Genomic DNA, 26,101 nt, shown 5'->3' on the forward strand with positions numbered 1-26,101 from the left:
TAAGATAGATGGCAGACCAAAAAGGGATGACAGAAAAGAAAAAAAGAGAATGTCAAAATTAAAAGGTTTGCAAAATAAGGAAAATAGAGATGATCAGAACAGGGAGAAAAGAATGTGCCTGAGTAGTGCTTAGCACATTCCAGGGTTTAACAATTATAAAAAATAAATATTGGTTAATAACAGAAGTCTTCAATTATTATTGAAGAAGTGTTATGCTCTGTAGGTGTATTAGTGTAACTACATAGAGTCTGGCTGTCTCTGGAAGTTACATATTATGATATGTTCTGTATTTGGAAGTAACACATCCATCAACAAAGCTTTGGTAAACATGACTGTATACATTACACAGAAATAGATACAATTCTCTAGACCCACCTTTCCTGCAGCTTCCAGCTCTTCTTTATCTTTTTTAGCATGCCCAGCCAACATCTTCATTTCAATCATGCCTGCCACTGCAATGATTGGCACAACAGCTAAAAGTAGAAGTGTCAGCTGCCAGCCATAAATTAATGATATAATAATTCCAGTCCCCAGGTTAGCAATGTTTTGGGAAATTAATGCCAGTCTGACACCAGTTGCCTGGAGGAATTAAAAAGACATTTCTTGCTAAAGTAACTGCATCTTAAATAAGGCGAGCATTTTCATCTGTAATATTCCCAATTCTCAAAACACTGTTTAGAAAGTCTTAACTCAGTTTTTCTATTTTTCAAAATGGGAGTTTCTTAAACGATTTTGTAAAAATTATTTATCACATTTAATTCTTCTGTCCCCGTATTCTGACTACTTAAATTTGTACTGCAGTTTCTAAATTCTGCTCTTGAAGCTGAACAGACTTTAACCTTATCACATATTTACATTTACAGCTAAAAATTAAAACCTGTCACATTTTGTAGATCATGCAGCTGGCTTTATAAGTCATCACACAGAGCCCAATGAAGAAAAAAAATTAAATGTTTAACTTCTACTATGGAAATAAAGCAAAAGATACTATAGGACTACTCCATTCAGGAAAAAAATCACATAACTTCATGTAGCAGTAAAAATTTATTTAAGCATACATGAATAATTACATTAAGTGCTCTTTAGCCTAATATTACAGACCCTTCAAAGTCCACAAATTACTTCTAAAGAATCTCCAAAAATAACAAGAAAAAAGGAAGTCTATTGCTACTATGTCTAACTTTTTTCATATAAGGAATCTGTACAATAAAAAAAATAGTAGGAGGTCATAAACTGAACAAATTTAGATGCATATCTTTAGGTAAATAAGATATCTCTAAACAGACTTCTTAGATAAAGAGATTCCCAATTAATTTGTGTAATAATGAAGATCACAATATAGCACAAAAGTGAAGTTAGAAAAAGGTTTACTTGGAAATTATTTTGTAAACTTATATTACCATCATTGTTATAAAACACATTAGTACATTCTATACCAGTTATCATTTCATACTAAATTTTAGTTGTCAAAGTCAAGACTGTTATCCAACCAGTCAACTCAAGCTTCAACTTTACTACATAGTAAACCAAATATGAAAAATTCCAAACCAAAGTTTTACTTACTCCTTTCACTTGTGAGGCATCATTAGCAAGTCTTGTAGTTAATGCTCCAGTGCTATTTTTAGAATTATCAAACCACCCCATGTCCTACAATAAGAAACATTTTTCTTAGGACCATTTTTTTGGACATTTCATATAAACTGCCAAGTAAAACTGAGGTCTACTTCATATAACTGAGCTCAGTGTCAGAAGATTGTATATGAGCCAGTGCATCAGTTCTGCATATTTAATTAAGTCTAATTTCTACATTGCACAATAAATATTTTTAGAAAAAAAGTGTATGTTTGTGGATGATCTGATGTGTACAGTGTCACTGCTGAGAAGGAAGGAGAGCAGCCTGACAGATTCCCAAACACAAAATTTATCCTCCTCCACCGTTGCTGAAACCGCATCTGCTTGGAGGAGATGACTCTTCAATCACACTCCTTCACAATTGCAAAACTGTTTGGGGATGAATTAAGTGTAAAGCATTTTCAAGGTAAAAAATTCCCAATTCATTGCTTTGTTTCTCCACAGATTGAAGAGGCTTATTTTCACAGAATCACAGAATCATCTAGGTTGGAAAAGACCTTGAAGATCATCTAGTCCAACCATTACCCTAACACTGACCGTTCTCAACTACACAAACTATTTTGAAGCTATGAGACAAAAAAAAAAAACCCACCACACAAAATAAACTAGTCTACCTGATCAAAGTTAATTGTTGGGGTCAGGTACACAGCTTATAATTTATTCACCATGCGACTGAACATCTGATTTAAACTTTCACGTGTGATATGCATTGAATGAAGACCTGGTGATGTAGTACAGTCATTTGTGACCTCAAGACTCAATTGTAAGCTTGAACTCTTTCATTAGGTTTTCAGTGGGGCTGATATATAAATCAAAGTTTTTCAGACTACAACAGCCTTCTGTCTGCATTGCGAATAGTCATGTTCACATGAATCAAATTCTGTGCCTACATGTAGCTTTATGTGTAAGACATAAACCCCCAGAAATATTATATTGTATATTTGAAAATCTAAAATACTGATCCAAAAATCATGCAAGATTAAGGCCAATTTAGATAACTACATGAATTACTTAAAAACACTATGAAATATTTTTATTTTAATTCTCTGATAGTTTAGATTCAAGTATACAATTTTACTATTGTATTAACAAACAACAAATATAGATTTGAGAATTCTTTCAAAGAGACCTTCAAGAAATAAATAAAAATATATCTGTACGTATTACAACTTAAATCAGGTATTTGTAGAGTTACAATGTAAGCTGCATTGCATTTTTTTAGGAGAGAAAGGGCACCAAGAAAGCAAAGCAGGCAAATGAACACTTAAAGGTATACTGTTGGTGCACATCAACTTGTCAGACCATAGTAACTTGGCTGTAAATCTAAGTCCTTGCAAGAAGTACATAAAAAGCTCTTGTACTTGTATTGATTTAAGACTCTCCCTCTAAGGATACTTTGCTTAACCACATGTAACTAACCAAACTGGTTGCTATACTGATTTAAAGAATATTCTCTGTAGACCACGCATAATATAATAGAATAATGTAGAATACAGTTATTTTATGATATCTATACAACTAGTTCTTTTTAAAACCCTGGAAATCTTTGTTTATTACCTTTAATATATTTATTATCTTTACCTGTCTAAGCATTGCTTTAAATGCCATGAATCGAAGCCTCATTGTAAGAATTTCTCCAGCTTTGCCAAATGTGAAACCCTGTTTGAGAAAAGGTACAATGCTTAGCATACTATTATATTGTTTGTGTTTATTCAATAAATATTTTAGATACATTGTCTCTACAATGTCAAAGTATAAAATATTGCAGTCCTGAATGCACAAAGCAAATGTAAAAAAAAGTTTAATATTCATAAATTCTAGTAAGTTCACTGTACAGGCATTCAAATATTATTTCTCAAAAAAAAATATAGAGCATAGCAATATTTCCCAGCACTGCTTCACGGAAAAGATCACTAATCAATCCTTTGACTTAATTTTTACCTGAGTTGATCTAAGTCAGATATAAAGAAGTGTCTTTTAGGCCATTCATTTTAAGTTAAAGACTTCACAAGGCAATTCGGGTTCATTGAAGTCAAACGCAAATTTCCCATTGACTCCAATGGAATGAAGATTTCTTCTCTGGGATCCTAACACAACCTGACATACCTATCAGCAGTAACACATAAGTGATATTTTATAATGACTTGAACACATTTTTAGCCAGATATAGGAATCAATATAACAAGTTACAAAAAGGAATATGCTGGTTAAAATTTTGGGAAGATACACTCTTCCTACATTTTAGTATGACATCAGCGTTTATAATTAGCTCGTTTAGCTCACTACCACCTTTATGTGATTACAAATATAAATTGCTTGGAATCTACATCTGTGAAATTAAATAGTCTTAAAATACAAGCCACAGATGCAACTGTGCTATGTGCTACTAAGAAAAATTATTATGGTATATTCCAATCAGCAAATATTTCTCAGGTAATTTTGATCATTATATTTGCTGTGCTTCTATACTGTCAATAAATTTGCACAGATACGTGACTTAGAAAAAAAAACCCACAAAAGAACATCAGAGAATGGGCACTATATAAAGAGATTATAGAATGTTTTAAATTTTTTTCATTCTCACCAATCTGGGGGTGTTACATCTCAGTGAACGCTTTCCATTCATATTTAAAACATTACAGGAACATTTATAAATTGAGCAAACCTGTCATGGCCATCTACAACTCAGTCTTCTATACTCAAGGCCTTCTTGCATGCATGTGCAACAAGACAATTCCATAAATAAACCAGGAGGTTTTTGCAAGAGATTGTTTATGCTGCTGTCCCAAGTGCACTTAATTATTTCACTGTGTAGGCTCATTTAATGGATAAAACTATACAAACATATTCAGAAATTATAAAGTAGACTATATATGAAAATATTTAAATGCCAAAGTTTGCACCTGTATGGTTACTACTTTTTTTTTTTTTTTTTTTTTTTTTTTGTTGTGGCACTGTTGTAGCAGTTAGATACATAGAAGAATCATGGTAAAATACTTTTTTTAAAAAAGTTGAGATGTCTATAGAGATAAGTGAGAGCAGGGGATAAGGTATTACTGTTCATCCATTAGTATTTAAGCAGGAGAAGCTGAATATCAGCATGATGGGTGTTACTTGATGAACTGGGCCTGGAAATCTTTGGAAGGGTTCACATAAGGTAAGACTTGAATGGGGAAGGGGCTGGGGAGTAAAAAATAGGACAGCTAAGGCAGGAGATTGGTATATTTGCAATTACTAACAGATTCAAATAGGAGGGCTTGAGAGTGAAAAGGGAGTGGTATAGTGTAAAGGCTGGAGGGGTTGACTGTTAGATGGCAATGGAAGAAAGAGTGAGAGAATCCCAAGTCTCATGCTGAGATGTGTTTGACTGCTGAAGAAGAGGAGAATTTCTGAAGTTAAGAGATCAGAATAGGTTGGATGGTCTCTAACACATGAGAAGCCCTAGGTCAAAAAAGATTCAATTCAGTACAAGGCACATCTAGAACCATAAATGCAAGTTCTGGTTTGAGTTGGAGACATGTATTAAGAAGACACAAATTTTTAATATATTTCAGATTTAGTTTCTTAAACATGATGAACAGTTATAATAAAGCTAAAATAAGAAAACATACCTGAAAAAAGAAAGTAAAAAAGGAAATGATCCCAAGTACTAAAAACAGCACTGAATATAAGTTGCTCTTTTCTCTTAAAATGGTCTTGTCAGTTTCTGAAAAAATCTATAAAATAATATTTAAAACAACATCTTTTTAATCAACTAATAATCTAAAATACTCCCATCTTTCTCAATAACTATGTTTGGAAGTTACTTGCATCCATATAAAATTTAAGCGTATGTTACAAATTATTATAAGTATAACAAGGAAATTTCAGGTTGTAGCAAGATTTTTAGGATTTTGTAAATTTAACATAATTCTTCAGATTTCTTCAGCTTCATCCACTACTTGGCTTCATTACACAGTGACTGTTTAAGACCCAGTCTTATTAGAAATAAATTTTGTGGGCTTTATAGTTTTTTGCCTATTTTATTCAAACTTACCCCTATAATTTCCGAAAATATGATTGAAAATGCGGGTTGTAAAGCTCCATTGATAATTGCACATAAAGTTCCTGTTACAAAGTATGGCCATTCAGTTTTGTTCAACTTCAGAATTTTCAGAAATGAAGCTGGAGGTAATTCTTCATCCTAAAAAATGGGAATTATGTTAGGACAAACATGTACGTATTTGGAGAAATACAGAGAAAAAGAGAGATTAATAGTCAGTTTCTTATTCCCAGAATCTACTCAGGGGAAGTAAAAATGTATACTTTTTAATAACATGAATAATTACCTGATGGCACATTTCTTTTTATTATTTTAATACAAGGAAGAAAGAGCTGTTAGATATCTACAGATATTGTAATAATATTTTAGTTTATCTATAACATTTGCATTGATCAATACTCTTGGTATTGGTCAATGGTGACCAAACTATTCATTCTGAGCATATTGCTGTGTATAATCCATGACTAGATTAATTCAGGTAATTGTTCATTAAGCATTTTATAACAGCAAGGTATTTGCTGCAAATATGAATACAATCACATTTGTTGTATGCTTTGTTTGTAAGGTTTGTTGTAAGAGTTGTATGTCGGGCCAAATGTTCTGTTTCTGATCCAAAAATGAATGTTTAACTACGTTGGTATGGTATGCAAAGATATGTAAGTATATTTCTTTTATAGCAAATTGATTTTCAAGAATAAACTCATCCTTGTTATAGATTTTTCAAGTCCCATTTTATTTTTATAATTATTCATGGTGAGAATAAAAAAACAAGTTATGAATATTACCAGCCAAAGGCTATTTAGAATTAGAAAATTCTCATGTTTTTTTCACCCCTATCAAATGACTCCTTCTTCTTGTACCTCTCTAGAGCAGGAGAATTAATTTCATTTTAACATACTTTCTTGAAAGGAATCAAAGTTCACTAACAGCTCTACAAAGATACTTACAGGTGAACTCGTTTTCTCATCAGGATCATCATTTTGTGCTCCTGGCTTTTTCATGCTTCTCCGAGTTGATCGTCTTCTCAATCCTTTTGTTAAGGATTCTTCAAATTCTGGTTCAGATTCACTTTTTTTCACACTAAGTGCATTCTCATCTTTTTCTGATGATGGAACTTCAGCTTCTATTGCCTAAAAGAGGGAGGAACATGATGCTAAAATTAATTACGCATCTATTACTTTGAACTTTCAAAATTATGAGGTAATCTAAGTAAAAGTAACTTTGTTTCAGTGGAAATAGATATGGGAAAAACAATACATAATGCTATAAAGCAGATATGAAAATCTGTATCTTCAGAGCTTGATTCATATATAAGGCTATCTCACCTCTCAAGAAAATATTTATACTAAGTGGAGGGCAGGGGAGTGGAAGTATCTGTTCATTTTTTAAATGAATTGACTCCTAACGGAGTTTTAAATTTAGTCTAAACCATTTGTACTCATCTTGGGATCTTTTTGAACGAGTTCTCAGTGGATATACTGTTTATTCATGAAGTGAGAAAAAAATCATTCCTCTTTAGTGCAGAACACTCTTAATGATTCTTGACTTTAAATGTAATAAGGAAGTTCAGATTCTGACTGAAAAATCCCAAAAAGAGATTCTGACTGAAAAATCTGAACAGTCTGGAAAAGAGCCTTAGTTTTGATGGTAGTTTTGCCAGTCTCTTTGACAGAATAAATAAATGTCTACCCACCACAGAGGTATTTAATAATAACCAGATTCAAAGTTGCCTTCAACTTGTATTTCTTTTTAACCAGAAAGTTTTTATTTCTTACTACTTTTTGTACTACTAATAAAAATAACTTTTTTTGCTTTCTTTCCATTTTTTGTAATTTTCTGCTATTTTTTATTTTCTTTCCATTTTATATTTCCTATTTTTTCCTATTATTACATTTGTTTGAATATAAAGTTACTTTGAATCTAAGGTGACCAAATGCATTCTCATAGTTACTTTATGAAGGATGTTTTAATTGGCCTCATTTACTCTTTTCAGTCTGACATACTGAGATAGCAGTTTCAGTTTCTTTAATGGGCATGGTGGTTGTGCAGTAAAACACCAGTGACGCTGAAGGCTAGAGTGAAGCTCATCTATAACCCAAATATTGCATGGAACACTGGGAAGTATTGAAGTATTTTGTTCTTCACTTAATAACTAATGCATTTCTGATATTTATATTAATTTCCAACCTCTTTGTTTCTGGCTACACAACTTTAAAAGTGTACATATTTTTGCACTCAGCATAGCTGGATTATTTTTCTTTTTCTCCTATTCCTTCACTTTTTTTTTTTTTTTTTGAAAGAAATTCAGTATGAAGGATTATAACTAAACAGCTTAAAACATGCATGCTGTATTCCTCTGGTATCAGCTACTGTGTTTTACCTTTTATCATAGTCTAAGAAGAACCAATGGAATAGCAAACTACTGTAGTCAGCTGCTCTACATTAACTGCATAAAGGAAAAACATAAAATAATCTTTTAAATTTAAATCCTTAGAGGATTAAAAATGTACTATCCTGGGTTTAAATAGGTCTGGTATCAAAACTAGCGGTCTTCTCTCTCAAATTACTGCTCTCCTTTCAAAATACATATTTTTTGCTGTTAAGAAAATATGCTGTAGGATTCCCCATACTACTGATAGCATATGATAACTATGGTCATGGAATACAGAAAAGAAAATCAGGCAACAGCTAGCAAGAAAAAAGTACCTGCATGTTAACCAGTTTGTAGTAGATTCCCTTTCTCTCAAGCAATTTAAAATGATTCCCCTGTTCTGTGATAACACCACCTTCAAACACAGCTATAAGATCTGCATTTCTGACTGTTGACAGTCGATGGGCTACTATAACCGTGGTGCGTCCTTCTCTTGCCTAGAAATAACAATATTTAACATGAGTATTTATAAGTATATTCAAAAATTTTTCATCATATTAGAAGCTGAATAAGACCTAAAGGAAACATTAAAATGATGCATGGAAAAATATAACTTTCAAAATAAGTTTTTTAAATGGACTTTAACGAGTACCTTAAAACAGAAATATAATCTTTAGCTTGAAAATTCATATTAGAGACAATCTTTCTTCTGTGGCACATAAAACCATCAAATTTTGATCACAAATATCTAAATGAAATTACAAATATTTAAGTTTTAGAATGTTACAATGTTACAAACCTTAAAATTTTAAAAATGTTGAAAGTTTTTATATTTAAGCCCATAATTGTTCATCAAAACGTTAAAATCTGTGAAGGATATTTTATACTCAGAAGCATTAGAAAATATTTCACACTGACGTTTTAAAAATGTCAGTGTTTTAACCTCTAAGTCATTGATAACTTCACTGAAAATAAAATTCTCTGCAATTTCTTGTGAAATACATTTCAACTAACTATCTATCTTTGGATATTTATAAGCCTATCACACACAATGTAACAAATGTCATAGCTTGCCATTTTAATTACCAGGCGGTATTTAAATGATCAAGCAATTTTTAGTTTAAATAATCAAAGTAATGATCCCAAGCTGTGGAATTTTGTTGGAACCTGGATGGATTTCATCTTCAATGATGTTCCTCAATGGTCCATGCTGGGACCCATACTATTTAATATCTTCATCACTGACATAGACAAATGAGATTGAGTGCACACTCAGCAAGTCTGCAGATGACACCAAGCCGAGTGGTGCAGTTGATTCACTTGAGGGAAGTGATGGCATCCAGAGGGTGTTTGACAGGCTTGACGAGTGGGCCCATGTGAACCTCATGAAGTTCAACAAGGCCAAGTGCAAGGCCCTGCACCTGGGTCAGGGCAATCCTTCGCATCAATACAGACTGGGGAATGAATAGATTGAGAGCAGCCCTGCAGAGAAGGGCTTGGAAATACTGGTGGATGAAAAATCAGACATAAGTTGACAATGTGTGCTTGGACCCCAGAAAGCCAATCGTGTGCTGGGCTGCATAAAAAGAAGCATGGCCAGCAGGTTGAGGGATTCTCCCCCTCTACTCCGCTCTGGTGAGAGTCCATCTGGAGTACTGCATCCAGTTCTGGAGCCCTCAGTACATGAAAGACATGGATCTGTTAGAGCAGGTCTTGAGCAGGGACACAAAAATGAACAGAGGGCTGAAAGAGCGCTCCTATGAAGAAAGCCTGAGAGAGTTGGGGTTGTTCAGCCTGGAGAAGAGAAGGCTCTAGTCAGACCTTATTGTAGCCTTTCAGTACTTAAAGGGGTCTTATAACATAGGTGGAGAGAGACTTTTTACAAGGGCCTGTAATGACAGGACAAGGGACAGTGGTTTTAAACTGAAGGAGGGTAGATTTAGATTGGATAGAAGGAAGAAATTTTTTATGATGAGGGTGGTGAGACACTGGAACAGGTTGCCCAGAAAAGTAGTGGATTCTCCATCCTTGGAAGTGTTTAAAGTCAGGTTGGACAGGGCTTTGGGCAACCTGATCTAGTGAAAGATACCCCTGCCCATGGAAGAGGGGTTTGACTAGATGATCTTTAAAAGTCTCTTCCAACCCAAACCATTCTATGATTCTATGAGTCCCTAGGTCTTCTGCAAAGGTTTATGAGGATCCGAGTTTATAAGATAATGTGACCAAGAAAAACTAAACAAATAACTTCTTTATTAAATGTATTTCCATTAATAATTCTCCTCAAAATGTCTTTCCTTATCCAACAGCAGCAAGAAACATTCAGAAAACCATATAGACTCCTGAGTGGCACCAGGTATCAGCTGTCCCTTAGTGAGACAGCTCGTCATTAAACCAAAACAAGCACCTAGAAGTATTCATATTAACTGAAGCAAATGTCTCCTTGGAGTGTTCTCTGCCAAGTCACTGCTACAGTCATGACATGCTGGTAGAACTTACCTTGTCTGTCAGGCTTCAACACAAGTTAACTGAATAGGAGACTGACAACAATATGCATGTCAGTAAGACAGATGGTTGCCGGGAATGGCATTTACACCAAGAAAACGTTGATTTAAGCTTAATAATGCAGAAAATATAATTCCATCTTCTCACTTGAACCAAGATTCCTCTCTGCAATACCTGCAGGGTCTCAAAAATATTTGCCAAATCCAAGTTTACACTTTGTGTTTTAAGGGTCTCTATTTCTTGCAGCAATTTCAACAAATGTCTGGAAAAAAAGTAATTAGGCTCCTGCTTACCTGCTTCATTTTAGAACTCTACTGACCTTGTCCAGTGCCGCCTGCACAACTGATTCACTCTCAGTATCCAAAGCTGATGTTGCCTCATCAAGCAGAAGAATTTTAGGATTGCGAACCAGAGCTCGGGCAATTGCTATTCTTTGCTTCTGGCCTCCGCTCAGCTGTGCCCCTCTTTCTCCAACCACGGTTTCAAACTTCTACAAGACAACCACACACATTTCCACAGCCCTCAGCAGCACAGTCCTTTCACCAAAGTAAGGCAGTGTAAAGAAAAGGCACATTGGTGTCAGTGGCCCCGGCAGCACTTTTTCCTTCATCTAAAACACTACAGGACAAACACCCACTTGGATATACCCGCCTAATCATTTGTGTCCCTGGAATTCCAATAGCTCTCCAAATGCTCATCAAGTCATGACCTAAAAATTTAAAATCCGCATTATTCTCAGAAGTTATGAAGAAGCTCTGCATAGCTCTGCCTACTCACAGCTCCAGGGATAGCTTCCTCTGTTTACGAGAATCCCTCCTAAGGGACTATTTGTCACAAGGAGCTTTAGGAGAAATTATTTCAGCAGGGCAGCTGGTTTGCTTACATTGGGTAGCTTCATGATGAAGTCATAAGCATTTGCTTCCTTGGTAGCTTTTTCAATCTCTTCCATGGTGACACCCTCACGGCCATAACGAATGTTTTCTGCAATAGTAGTAGCAAAGAGCACGGGCTCCTGATTCACTACACCAATGATCTCCCGCAGATATCTTACGTTTAAGGTCCTAATATCCTGCCCATCAATAGTAACCTAAACAAAAGGAAGCAGACAAAAACTGTTTACTAAGTGTTTTAGTCAAGGAACCTCTCTCCCCAGGTTGGCCCACGCCTTTTTAGGGGAGACTTTACCATGTCATTGGAACAAGGGCAGTGAGACCAGAACCAGACTTCCAACAACTGTGACACACAGAGCAGTCATCTCACTTGAGGTATCTTACCGTGCCTTCCTTGGGATCATAAAACCTCTGGATGAGCTGAACAGTCGTACTTTTCCCACAGCCACTGCCACCAACCAGGGCCACTGTCTGGCCACAACTAACCTTGAGATTCAAGCCCTTTAGTATCTGTGCATATATGAAAGGTAAGAAAAACATAACAGTATGTAAAAATGTCAGTGTAAGTTTGAAGAAACTTTAGAGACTACAATAAAACATCCCTCATATTTATAGCAGACTCTGGTACAAAATAAAATTTTAAACATATGAGTTTAAATTTTGGGTAACTAATGACTTCAGCTTAATTGTCTTCATGTTTACATCACAAGTGGTTCAATATCAATGTATTATACAACACACTTTACAGTTACCCATATCATGAACCAGTTCATATGACTAATTAATAATAATATGGTTACTACCCATAACTAAAATATAATATAGAAACAATACTGTGCAATATTTCTGTATTACGTTCCCTCATCTTTTTCTTTAACGCACCATGCAAACTACAGGAAAATTATTGTACAGTAAAAGTCAGAGTTAAAAGGGACAGAATATACTCTACATTGTTTTGGAGGGAAAGTCATTTTAGTAACCTTGAAGTATCCTTAAATTTTCCCCTTTTGTCTGGAATTGCTGGCGGGGCTTCTTTACAATGCTGACATTTCATTGCACAATATATAACTTTTTTGTACTAGTCAGCAAAAAACATAGCATTTCACAGCCATGGAAGATACAAAGTTTTGCCTTCCTTGGGACTCATACAGAGGGTAAATATAGCTCTTCGGTGTCATGTAATTGCTCTTTCATTCTATTTTCAGTAATATAACCTGTATTGGGCTGTGTAGTGGGGCTGGAGAACAGACACACAGTTAGAATGTCCATGCCATATATATTTAATTATGACCACCTTAACCTGCTCACCTGAGTAGTAAGAAAATACAACAATAGGAAAAAAGGAATAAATGTTTCTACTTTACATGACAAAAGGGGTACAGGAGTGTGTACAGCTTTCACTACTTTGTACAACTTCTGTGGTTGGAAATGTATATTGAAATGGAGAAAAGCATATTTTTTGCTGATTAGTCTTCTAGAAGGACTAGGCTACAATGAACTATGCATACCTGAATGTCAGCATCTGCATCATGGCTAAGTGCATTTTTCCATTATAAATGTACAGCCATGTACCGATACGGTACTCTCCCAAGGTACTTCCCAATACCTTGCAGCCCGGTGTCCTTGTAACCATCTCTTTCTCCCTAAATTTCTACCTTCAGCACTACTGCTGCCTCTTCACCCTTAGTACCAATATTTGTGTGCTTTACAAGTAAAATATGTATTAGGAACAAGATAAAATATAATAAAATATAATATAAATAAATATAAATAAAATATAAAATAAAATATATATTAGGAACAAGAGTCATAGAAAAATCATAACTTTTAGTATGTCTTATTTTGCTATAATATTTTTAGATCAAATTAGAAGTCCAACATAAGTAATAATAGTTGAAAATTTATGAAGCAGCGTCATTTAATCTTCTGGTCATAAGGCTATAGATAATTTAGTCTTTGTATAGACTGTATAGACTTTGTATAGAACAACTCAAACAAATATAATGTAAATAAAGTAGCAAATAGAATTTGGTCTAAAACCTGTGGATTACCACTGATTTCAATGGATTACTGATCAGAACCTTTTTTCTATACCAAAATTAAATCCATAATTCAATCCATTTAGGCTGTTTCTAACTTAAAGCAAACAGAGAAGAGAGAGTAAGGACAGCAAATAAATCAGTCTAGTGAGATAGGAAGTAACTTGCAGTCTTTATCATGTTTGTCAGTTACTTTGATGCACTCAATCCCGTTGAAAAGAAGAGTTAACTTGAAAGTCAGGTAGATTAAATTTAGGCAAAAATAAACTACCCTGAGTTATTTGACTGCCTCATTTTTCTCTTTACTATAATTTATGAAATGTTAAATGTTTGGTGTAGCCTTAGCTTCCTACAATTATCATCTCTGAAACTATGGGGGAGAAATCTCTATTCATATCATACCTGTATAAACTTATAAAATAATCCACTGAGATCAATAGTTGTCTTTTTATTTATATTTCTATATGCAGAAATACCAAGCACATTCACTTCATTGATTTTCTTGATAGAAGGAAAAGCCGAAATATTTAACATATTTATTAGTAAAAATGGCTTAAAATAAAGCTCTGTGTCTTTCCTTTCTGCCTATCAAAAGTAAGAAAGATCCCTTTATCAAGGTCAATGATTTTCCTTCAAGGTAGGGAAGGAAATCGTTACATAGTGCAAAGACACTCTTCATGAAAATATTTTCAGAAATCATTCAAATGTCTTCCACCTTCACTGCATTAAGACTGGATTTATGGCAGTGCTTTAAAAAGCAAACTTTTTCTTTGTCTAGACAGAAAAATACAGACTCTGATCTCTATTCCATATATAACAAGTCCTTGATGGATCTGCTTTCTTTAACTCTTTGACATATGTTGTCTTAACGGCTGCATTGCAGGTACTCTTGAAACGCACTATCTCATTATTGTTATTATACAAAAACTCTTGGTTTAGAAGCATAAATTTAGATTCTGATAGCAATAAATCTTTAAGTTTTATTGCCTAGTCACACTGACTATAGCTTTAGACAGAAAATTATTTAGAAAACTTAACATGTTTAGCCAAGGTGTAAATAATTCTAGCTAAAATCACTGTGGTGGCAAGGTAGCTTTATATAAATCAGAGAAACAACTTAGAATTGTTATATTTTCAACAAAATTTTATTTATTTGACTTTTTTCCCCTAACAAATGATCCACATGTTTAACTGTAATATATATAAAGTTTCATTTACAGTACCTCAATATCTGGTCTGGATGGATAATTGAAGTATACATTTTGGAATTCCAAGTTCCCTTTAATGTGCTGTGGTTTGTAACCTGCCTCCGAATAATTGTCAATTTGAGGTTCCTGTGCAAAACAAAATAATTAAAAAAAAAAAACCCACAACTTATTTCTTAATGATTCTTTTCATAAAGAAGTCCTAGAGTGCACCATTATTCTGCAGAGATACTAAATGTAATTTTAAAGAAATTTAGGTGAGATTTCTGAAATGTAAATTGCATATTTTGTTGCCTCATTACTACATTGATGATCTGCTCATGCAAGAACACTTTCATAATTTCTTCATTTAAGCTTTTGTGTGAATTTAGTACATCATCTTTAAGACTGCACCCATAGCTCAATGAATTTGAGATTCATTTCACTACCTGATGATTAACCTGAACAGATCATCGCTAATGAGCTGTTCATACGCTGTTCATTTATAGCTTTGCCCTTTCTGCTGAAACTATTTGTGTGAGAAAGAACCGATCCACTGACCGTTAAGCAGAAACAGAGTTCCTAATTATCGCTGGTTTTGTTTCCATCCAGGGTGGGGCTAGAACTTGAAGCATGTCTTAATAATACAAAACATGCAGTTGCATTTCATAGAGCTTTGTTAGCTAGTAAAATCACAGCTTCCCTGATTTCAGACTCTCTTGGTGGTTGAAGTACATATCCAGGTTACCAGGTTGTGTTTTATTGGTTTGCCAACAGGCATGCTACTGGTGGTGTCACTGATATCTTGACACCTATGTTCATGTACCTACATCAGCTGTAATCACATATCTATATAGCACCATAGATGTGCCCTTCATGATAAAAACATTAGAGGATATCTCCAACACCAAGTGATTCAGAGATCCAGCCTACTTTTACTTTTGAAGTAACAACTTCAAAACTTTTCATAACTTTTGACTAACAACTCTAGAAGACAAAGAGAAACTGACTAATAATTATACATTCTATCTGCTTTTATGTTTATATTTCTGCTTATTTACACACTTTTACTAATTTCATATCCATAAATAGTGCCTGCACTTTAAAAAGAAGGGTCTCTCAATTTTGAAATGAGAGTGAGGGCAAAGATACTCACATTGTCTATAATATTAAAGATTGTATAGGCAGCTCCTCTTGCACTAGCAAATGCTTCTATGCTTGGAGCAGTCTGTCCAATACTGAAAGCTCCAATCAATACAGAGAAAAAGACCTGAAAGAAATGTATGTGGTGACATATATCAATTCTTATTTAAGCAGAGAACTACATTTATTTATTTACATTAGATATCTTTGGGTCAGGAGGCTCCATGCCTGTTAACAGAAGTTTAAGGAACCTAGAATTAAAGAAAAAATGAAAGGGTTTCTTCAACAGAGAATAACATTAAGAAAACTGAATCCGTGCACAATGTGAATGTTGCAATCATAATGATAAGAAGTGAAAAAGTGACTGAGACCTGCAAAATTTATGCCAAAAAATGCATAATTACACCTGATGTTTCAGAATTTATTGTACTAATTTGTTCTTTGGCAAAAGATGTCCCAAAGACCAGGAAGTATATTGCATATCTTCCCATGGAACAAAGATGGTTATGCAAAGCATTATCATTCTGCTTTAAAAGGGACAGTGAAATAGAAGTGTACAAATCCACCTTCTCCATCACAAAGTAATAAAGAGTCCCTCTGCTGGAATGAAAGAGAGTGAGTGCAAGCAAACATGAAAAAACAGAGAAAGAAAAAATATATTATTTTCTTAGAGAAGCACAGTTTATTGCTTTCAGCTAGTATCAAAACAAAAGTAATAAAACCACACTGGTCAGAGATCGTAATAACAGCCATAGTACATCAGAGCAAAGGTCCATCACACCCATCCTCTTTTCTCCAACAGTGGTCATTCACAGATGTGTTACCTAATAAGGCAACACCCTTCCATTCATATTATGAAAACACCCTGCCCATGAACTACAAAATAGACAACAGAATTTGTCAATACTTTGAACTGAAAAAATTACACACAAGGGAGACAACCTCACTGAAATGTTCTGTATGCCAGTTTGCCTTTAAAAAAAAAAAAAAAAAAGGTAGGTTCAAAAGATCCAATAACACATATCGGCCATTTTCCGCAAACTTCATAAGTTAAACAAAACATGCAGTTTAAAAAAGATAAATATATACATATGATCTCTTGGTTGGGTTTCATCATGGTTAACACAGTTATTCTTCTTACCATATTTGTTTAATATCTCATACAAAATTAGACTTATTGCCCCATCAAGAGAAGAATTTAAGTTATGACTTATGAGTTATGGTTTTCTTCCTTTGGTTAGATGGTGACATATTTGTTGGGCACAAGTATATTTTTCTCCCCCTTGATTTCTAAAAATACTGAGAAGTGATTTGAAGCTTTTATGGTGCAAAATATAAGAGAAGTATCAATAAAATGATCTACTTAGACCACACAACAGCTAAAAATAGAAGTATTTGCTTCTGCATCCTGAAAATATATTCATCCTTACAAATCTGAAAACAAAACAACTAGGAAGGGGACTCTACTTCAGTTTTTGACTGAACTATTTCTATATCAGTCTGATCTTATGTAAGTCAGAAAAGATGTAGAAGCAGTTGAAAAATATGTTTTATTTGACTTGACGTAGATACTGAGATACTATAGAAAAAACACAGACTTTTGTGGTGAGAATCTTTTTGTTAAGAAGAAGAGATGCTATTTTGCTGATTTTGGCACATAATTCTTATTAAACTCAAATAAATTCCCAATATACACTTTAATGTATTTTCTTTAGTATTTCTTACTATTATTGGGAATTTACTCATTAATACTTACGGTAAGAACATTGCCAATAGTGTAATCATCAGTTAAGACCAAGGTGGTTCCATACCAGAAGGCCAGTGCATATGATGCATATATCAGTAAGAAAGCAGCACCCATAGAAATATTAGCTGTAATAGCCTTTTTTATTCCAATCCGTTTAGCATCTTCTAAATTTTTATGGTATCTGGAAGAAAAATAGAAATAGACGTGTACCATGGCACACAGCACCAAAAATTCTGTGGATGAGTTAGAAAAAGAACATTGTACTCACAAAGTACAACAAGATATATAAAATATATAGCCCTAAGACTGTACAAAGGTAAGCCTGGTAGTCAGGCACGGAGACTTTAAGGTAACTCCTAAAAAGGCCAACATCAGTCAACCTGGTATATAGAAAAAAAAAGGGCATTGCAGTTCAGGGACTGGCATTCAGGTTCCTTAAATAACCTGCAGGTCAGTGAACTTTGATCATGAACCATTCATGAGTTTTGAGGCTATAATCATTAGCTTAAGATAAAAGGTTAAAATATATCACAAGAACGATGTTTTACAGTACGGTGGAAACAGAGATATTGTTTATTAGTACCTTCACAACTACTGAGTAATCAGATTACCAAGGATACCATCATCTCTTCTCATGGCAGGGCCTTTTTTTTTGTCTAAAGCTCTCAGTGTGTGATGTTTAAGGTAGTTTGTACACTTTCTAGAGTAGAGACAATATATCAATATATTTTGTCATTTTCTAGAAGAATAACTAATTTGTCTTTCAACATGTAGGGAAACATAATAGCCTGAAACAGACAATTCCCCACTACCTAAAAATGCAGGAAGCATATGACTTACTTGTTTTGACAGACTTTCAACAGCAAAGATACAAGAAAATTTGAAACCATCTGAAGTGAGTACTGTAAAATCAGCTGATAAAAGCAAATATTGCTCTTACCTTTTAATTTCTTTTTCCTGTCCTCCAAAAGCTATTACAGTACGAATTGCTGCCAGAACTTCCTCTGCAACAGCACCTGCTTTTGCATATGCAGCTTGTTCTTTGTCAGTGAAAGCAGAGAGAACCTAATACAGGATCAAATATTTTGACTTAAGAAAAACAGAATGAGCTCAATCACTTCATAATGGCTTTTATGAGTTACTTTATTCCAATATGAAGCCTTTTGATTATATTATGTATGAGTGCAAATGCTCAATATCAAAATCCTTAAGTAGATTATGAATTCAATCAAATAATTCAATATTACCCGTTCTCCACAACTAAGGGCTGGATTTTCCACTCTGCTTTCACTCAGTGCAGGAGATTAGATGACTACTTATACTGACATGATGTGGTTCTCCCCAGGCGGATCTCCTCAGCTCATTCTCATGTCTGGCTACTTTGGCGAAAGGGCTCTATAGCTTACATTAATCAACCACAGTCAATGAAGACTCTTAGCCAGTAGACATATGTAGCACATGCTTCTCTACTCCTCACTTTTCTGCAATACACTCACTCAAGACAGTGAAGGCTTATAGGATCTTTGAAATGTAAGGGAAAAAAATACTATAAAAATCTGAAGGTTTCAAAACTACCAATGTAAGTCACTCCAATCACATGGTAATTTAGTACTTCTCTCACCTAAGTCTGTCCAAAATTTCTTACCTAAGCTGTTAACAACTCTGAAAAGAACCTCTGCGTCTGAGACTAAGGCATGGTCTAATTTATTCACTTATTTTTCAGGAGGTGCAATTATTCCTTTCAACAGAACAAATACTCATGTAGGTGAAGTTTAATAGTTACAGATGTGGATTCTACTTGTGTACCTTGCTTCCTTTTCTACATAAATATATGCTATATTGGCAGAAACAGCTTCAAATCAAACAAGTCTGTCCAATCTATGGGAATTATAACATTCAAACTATATGAGGATATTTATATACTGTTCATCTAAGAGTTTATGTACATAGATGTTGTCTAAAGCTGTAACTGTTCTACGCAATACCTTCTAACAGTAAGAATTACAGATATGTAGATTTATTCCATTATCTCTCATTAATATAAAACCTGACACTAAATGTATGTTAACGTACCTTTGCCCAGAGGGCTGCTGAAAGTCCCAGGACAGGACTGACTGCTAGTATTACAAGGGTTAATTTCCATCCTCTTATGAGACCAACAACAAATCCTGTTACAAATGTTGTTATTGCTTGAACAAGCAACCCAATTTTGTCACCTATTCCATCATTAATCTTGGAGACATCACTGAAAAACAAATTACATCCAGACAGGAAGGAAAATACAGAAAGCACAAGCAAGTGTGTCAGTTTTGTTACATGGGAATCTGTGTAGAGAACAATCTTTATACAATTGCTTCCAAACAACAGTTTGCTTCAAGATAAAGCACTGTATAGTGTGGTCAAGGAAAATTTCATATTTCTTGTGAAAATGCAGTGCTATAAACCTGGTTTTGTCTGAAAAGTTTGAGATTCTGCCTATACTGCAAATTTACCCCCACTTTCTTAATTCCAAATTTTTGATCTCTGTGGAAACTGTGGGATATTCGGAAAGATAAGATAAAGCCTTTCATGTGGGCAGAGAGAAAGGAATAGCTTGTCATGCAGTTAAAGCTGTTCACACTGCTGGGGTCAGTCAGCACCTTACTGTGTGCGCTCAGTGTGCACAGAAATGAACTATGTGTGCACAGAAATGAACTATGTTTTCTCTTCATGGATGTAATCTCATATGTTGGGCTTTAGCCACCCTCAGAGTCCCAGGGAACTTATCAAAATGCTTTTCTGATATCCCTGTGACAGTCCAGTATCAGAATATTAGCAGTCCAGTTTCTGAGATGCTCCATGAGAAAACTTGAAAACTTCATTTGACAATGAAATAATTCAATTTCGTTTCACAGTGAAATTTCATTTCACAATGAAACAATTCAATTTAAAAATAAAATTAAAACAATTGTAATTCACACATGCTTAATAAGATAAAAGAACATTGGGAAAGGTATAGTATACTTACTCTAGAAGACGAGTGTTAAGTTCTCCCACATCATTTACATCAAACCATCCAATTTCCTGTCTCATAATTGCATGAAAAAACTTTTCTCTAATTTTTTTTATTTGCCGGCCTGCTGCTAGGGTCCAAAATGAAGTCTGGATATAAGCAGCAAGAAGAACACCAGCTGCTATTGCAGAATAGTAGTATGCATATCTGAAAGAAAAAAAAAAAGGCAAGATTCTCTGAAATTAATTTTATTTACCTTGCTAGTTTTTATTTAGCTTGATGCTTATTTTTTCTGTTTCAGACATGAATTAGAGTTTATATGTTTTTACTACAGTTTACACTTCTCTGTAAAACTTACCAAGTTTTACATTAGTAGTATTTAATATCCGTTTTCAGATATGCAATAAACAAAATTAAGCTATTATTAGATAGGAATTACTTTTTGTCAATATAGTATATATTTTCTCATAAGATTATTTTAGAACTGTATTTCAGATAAAATACCCTTTTCATTTAAATGTCATTTCCAAAAACTCCATAAAATTTTTGTTTTAACACATATACAGACCTAATCATATATACCTATATTACACACACACATTTACACTATACAACATGCCTGTCTACATAAATATATAGATGCATGAATTCTGTAAATATTTCCTGATTTAAGAACATAGCATTACTATATATAAATCTATTGCAAACAAATGCCATTAGATCAAAAATTCCTTTGGTCTCTATTTTATTCATAACTGATATTTTACTTAATTCAGCTCTGCGCTATGAGCAGGATGTCAAAGCAAAACCAAGGAATGCGTGAACCACCATATTTCTCAAACTGGAGCTGAATTTGAGCCACAGTTTTAAACTGTTTAAACAGAACCAAATCAGATTTGATTTGATTCAGAATGGACATCAGAATCAGTTACAGGTGAACTTAAACCAGAACTAAACCAAAAAATGCAACTGAACTGATTGCCTGTTTGTAAAACATGACCAAAACCAATGGCTAAATATTCCTGGTGTAAGACTACTGCATAAGTAAATAATTATCAAAAAGCTTTAAAACTCTTAGGACTTTCACTCACATGTAGTAAGTTATGCATACTGATTCTTTAGAACTGTAGCATGAAACTTGGCAGGAGCAAATTGCAGGAATCTGTGTGCAAATGCTCTGCTCAAAAAAGGAGAGAATGGCTTTATAGATGAAACTTCTCAAATTTTAATTCAGTCTTTTTTGTGGCTAAGATACTGTATAGTTTAGTCAGTGGTTTTGGAACTACATGAAATAAGCTTTATCTAAACTGCTTAATAAAAATGGGTTAATGCCTAACTGAATGCTGGTTAGTTGAATATTGACCTTGATCATCTTCAGCACCGTTAAAACTCTACACAGAAACTACCAAACTAAAACCAAGAACACTGCTTCAAAATTCAGCAGTAATTACTTTAGACAGTTACTTACGATGTTACATCACTTCAAAGAATTGTTTTATGCTTGGACTTTGTTTCATGACAAATCGTATCAAAAGAGATTGATATATTCCCTGGATTCTATGCTGATGAAATATATTCTGTGAATTCACTGTTGAAACTTAACAGAGTAAATGCTCACTGCATTGTAAAATAATGGTTCTTTTTCTTTTGAGAAATAGTCGGGGTTTAGGCAAACTGTTGTTTGAGTAACAAACACAACCAAGTCCACATGTATAGTTCAATATTCGAACACACCTGTGTGAGAACTTTGTTCTTGTAAACAGTTTTTATTATTATGTGACTCACTGGCAGGTGTTGTTAGAGAAACAAGGGGTGGGTACAAACAGCTTCTTCTTCAAACCAGTGAACACACTAACTCAAGGATGTATCTAGAAACTTTAGAAAATAGAAACTATTCCTGTGCTGCTAATAAGTGATACATTCCTCATCAACAGTTTGTTTCTAAAGAGAAACATGGGCTGCTTTTTATTCATATTTGTACTTTCAGAGTTAATGTCTAAAAGACAAGGTGGCATGCATGATGTTGGTGGTGGGTTGACCCTGACTGGATGCCAGGTGCCCACCGAAGCTACTCTATCACTCCCACTCCTCAGCTGGACAGGGGAGAGAAAAATGTAACGAAAATCTTGTGGGTCAAGATAAGGACAGAGAGAGATCATTCACCGATTACGTCACGGGCAAAACAAACTTGACTTGGGGAAAAAAATTATTACCAATCAAATCAGAGTAGGATAATGAGAAATAAAACCAAATCTTAAAAACACCTTCCCTCACCCCTCTTTTCTTCCCAGGCTTAATTTTACTCCTCATTTTCTCTACCTCCTCCCTGCCAGCAGCACAGGCAGATGAAGAGTGGGGCTTGCAGTCAGTTCATCACATGTTGTTTCTCAGGGGGAGGACTCCTCACATGCTTCCCCTTCTCCAGCATGGGGTCCCTCCCATGGGAAAGTTATCCATGAACTTCTCCAACGTGAGTCCTTCCCACAGGCTGTTCTTCACAAACTGCTCCAGTGTGGGATCTTTCCACGGGGTCACAAGTCCTGCCAGCAAACCTGTTCCAGTGTGGGCTCCTCTCTCCATGGATCCACAGGTCCTGACAGGACCCTGCTCCAGCGCGGGCTTTCCATGAGGTCACAGCCTCCTTTGGGCACATCCACCTGCTCCGTTGTGGGGTCCTTCCTGGGCTGCAGGTGGAGATGTGCTCCACTGTCCTCCCCAGGGGCTGCAGGGGCACAACCTGCCTCACCATGGTCTTCACCACAGGCTGCAGGGGAATCTCTGCTTTGGCACCTGGAGCACCTCCTCCCCCTCCTTCTTCACTGACCTTGGTGTCTGCAGAGTTGGTTCTCTCACATATTCTCACTCCTCTCTCTGGTTGCAATTTTTATTGCACAGGATTTTTTCTCCCTTCTTAAATATGTTATCACAGAGGCACTACTACTGTCACTGATGGGCTCAGCCTTGGCCAGCGGTGGGTCCATCCTGGACCTCCCTCAAATAGACCATCTCTTAGGGTCATGAGAACAGGCAGTTCTTGACATTTAGATGATGATATTCACATTTATACTTTTTTTGTGTTGGCTTGTCTGTTTTCCTGTACTCTTTATGTGTGATTCCTAGACAATAGCCCACTAAGGACAATGGGAGGATTTCTATTGTTTTTAGTTGAGACAATGTGATATGAGTTCAGACATTAAAAGAACCCCAAACCATTAATCAAAAATAGTTCTGATTGGTTGTTGGTCTAAAAGACATAAATGACACATTGATTTACACACTACACTTATGTTTTAAGGGTCAGTAAATACTTTCTGTAGTTCTAGTACATCCTGCTCTTAAAATACAGGTTAGATATGCTTGAGTAGAAAAAAAAAATGTTTTTAAAGCTGTGCCATTACTTTCATTTCAAGGCAGAAATGAAAACACTAACATAAATATCCTTAAAATTAAGATAAATTAGTAACAGCAAGTGATACAGTTTTAAAGACAATCCAAGCATAAGATGAGTTACTAGAAAGAGATTATTAAACAGGTAGGAATATAGAGCATAACTAACTGCCGTAGAGAAAAGAAATCAGGTATTTTTTACATTTGCAAGAATAACAGTATAATCAATTAAATTCAAATTATCTAATTTTACATTTTAACAGGAATTGCTGTTTATAGGACATTTTATAAAACTATTGGACTTGTAAAATATATGCTGGAGACTAAGATTTTAGTGAGTTTCAGAAAGAAATTCTATAATTGCATATGCAGTAAGAACAACTATTTTTAAAGTTCCTTCAGAATAAACATAAGACAGACTTTAAAAATATTGTGCAACTAGGCATCAGGTATTTGCTAAACATAGAACAGTTAGGGTAACTTCATCTATGCACAAATTATTTTGCTCTGTAATTTAGCCTTCAAATATGCTTTCAAATCATTGGCACAAGTATATTCTGCTGAAGGTGTGTATGCATTACTTGCATACATGTCAGAGATTGACAGAAATGTTGCAGGAGCACGAAACTCTGTGTGTCCATACGCTCTTATAAAGCATAATTGCCAATTCACTGCCAGTTCATTCTCATTAGATAAGAGTTCTTAATTTCTAAGTAACAGCCATTTCTAACTAGTTCTTGCTCATTTATTTTATGGTAAAGAACTTTTTTTTTTCTGTAAATAGATTTTTTTAAATTAGAAACTTAACTACTTATTCTAAATGATCTATAAGTTTACAGTCCACTGTTACCAGAAATGATAATGCACTTCAATATGAAACAGCAAGAGTTACTAGAGTGAATGGCTTATCTCCTCCTTCTCTTCAGAAAAGACAACTGCCTTGAAGAGCACATCAGCATTCCTGAGATGTCAGATGTTTTTCAATACCTAATGGGGAACAGACTTAAACCTGAAGAAAAGAAGCTGAAGTGGTACAAGGAATTGCACATGAACTTTAGACATCCTGCATAAACCAAGTCTATAGACAGTGGTTCAGAAAGCCCCTTTAACAAAACACATCTATTGGCAGCTGATGTATCTGCTTATTTGACTTTTTCTTTATGAAGCTTTGAAGCAGAAGCACCTAGTGACTATTGTCTTCTGCTATTGCCAGCTCTAGAATGCTAGATTTAAGGTTGCGTATAATCTAACTCTGAATTTTCTGTAGTCCATGTAATTTAATTAAACTTGATGCTTTGGCAGCAAGGTAGGTACTATCTGACAATTTTAATTCTGCTTTTTATCAGTGAATCACCATAGCTCAAGGAATTGATGGATGATAATTAATATAATTTTTTAGCATAACAATTACTGTTTATAAATCCAGAGGAAGAGAAGGATGAAGGAAGGAAATGTAGAGGCATTGGGACACAGAGCACCCCTGAAAAGTGAGTGGGATGGGTGAGAGCAAGAGATTACAGGTAAATTGTTGGGGATGGCTGTGGCTGTTCAAGAATCCTCCCAGTGCCTCCAATGATCTCATGTTCAAATCTTTAGTTACATACATTATTCAATCAACCATTGCTTTTACTTTTTTAAAAAATGCAAAACATCTGTGAAAGAAGAATGGCTTGACTAGAAATGTGTGCCTACATTTAAAAAAGAAGAGGAAATACCAATTTCTAATTACCTTGTCATATCTTCTTCCAGCTTGCCAAGAATCTCTAAAGAAGAATTCACTGAAGGCATGTTTCCTTAGAAAGGAAGAAAAGAGTAAATAGTCTTAATAGAGCAAGTTTTAACAATTTTGTTTTCCTGCATGATGTTCAGCAAATTTTGAATTGCTACATCTCCTTTTGAATCAAGTTGATTTTAATGAAAGGAGGATATAACAATTTCAGTCTTCTACCTATTCAAAAACAATGATTATACTAATATAAGGTTAGTCATAACTCCACTGATTACAGAACTACATCAGTGTAACTTGAGATTAAAAGGTCTTTCTGAGCATTCATTAAATGTTCAGTTTCTTTTTTTCTTTTTTGAAAACATAGGGCATTTGTATAATGCCAAAACCCATTTAAAATACAGGCCTAGACATTGACATCAAATCAGTAACTGTAAATAGCTTAA

The 26,101-nt window shown here is 34.7% G+C and overlaps 1 protein-coding gene across 6 annotated transcripts in view; it reads right to left on the minus strand.

The window, feature by feature from the left end:
* Positions 1–26,101, minus strand: part of LOC141927721 (ATP-dependent translocase ABCB1-like) — a 61,544-nt gene that overhangs the window by 16,691 nt on the left and 18,752 nt on the right. For 4 of the 6 annotated variants that reach the window (XM_074834988.1, XM_074834973.1, XM_074834981.1 and 1 more), the window contains 17 exons: positions 25,659–25,722; positions 20,558–20,749; positions 19,624–19,795; positions 18,491–18,615; positions 17,560–17,731; positions 15,817–15,930; positions 14,700–14,810; positions 11,822–11,947; positions 11,431–11,634; positions 10,867–11,037; positions 8,381–8,542; positions 6,622–6,804; positions 5,669–5,815; positions 5,244–5,348; positions 3,214–3,291; positions 1,564–1,647; positions 376–579 (listed from right to left, as the gene is read on the minus strand). In XM_074834988.1, coding sequence (XP_074691089.1) covers positions 376–579; positions 1,564–1,647; positions 3,214–3,291; positions 5,244–5,348; positions 5,669–5,815; positions 6,622–6,804; positions 8,381–8,542; positions 10,867–11,037; positions 11,431–11,634; positions 11,822–11,947; positions 14,700–14,810; positions 15,817–15,930; positions 17,560–17,731; positions 18,491–18,615; positions 19,624–19,795; positions 20,558–20,749; positions 25,659–25,722 — 2,414 coding nt within the window. Of the gene's footprint in view, positions 1–375; positions 580–1,563; positions 1,648–3,213; positions 3,292–5,243; positions 5,349–5,668; positions 5,816–6,621; positions 6,805–8,380; positions 8,543–10,866; positions 11,038–11,430; positions 11,635–11,821; positions 11,948–14,699; positions 14,811–15,816; positions 15,931–17,559; positions 17,732–18,133; positions 18,154–18,490; positions 18,616–19,623; positions 19,796–20,557; positions 20,750–25,658; positions 25,723–26,101 lie in introns of those variants that run through there. The other 2 variants (XM_074834997.1, XM_074835005.1) reach the window with 2 other exon arrangements.

This window comes from Strix aluco, chromosome 1, assembly GCF_031877795.1.
Source record: "Strix aluco isolate bStrAlu1 chromosome 1, bStrAlu1.hap1, whole genome shotgun sequence".
Classification (NCBI taxonomy): Eukaryota; Metazoa; Chordata; class Aves; order Strigiformes; family Strigidae; genus Strix; species Strix aluco.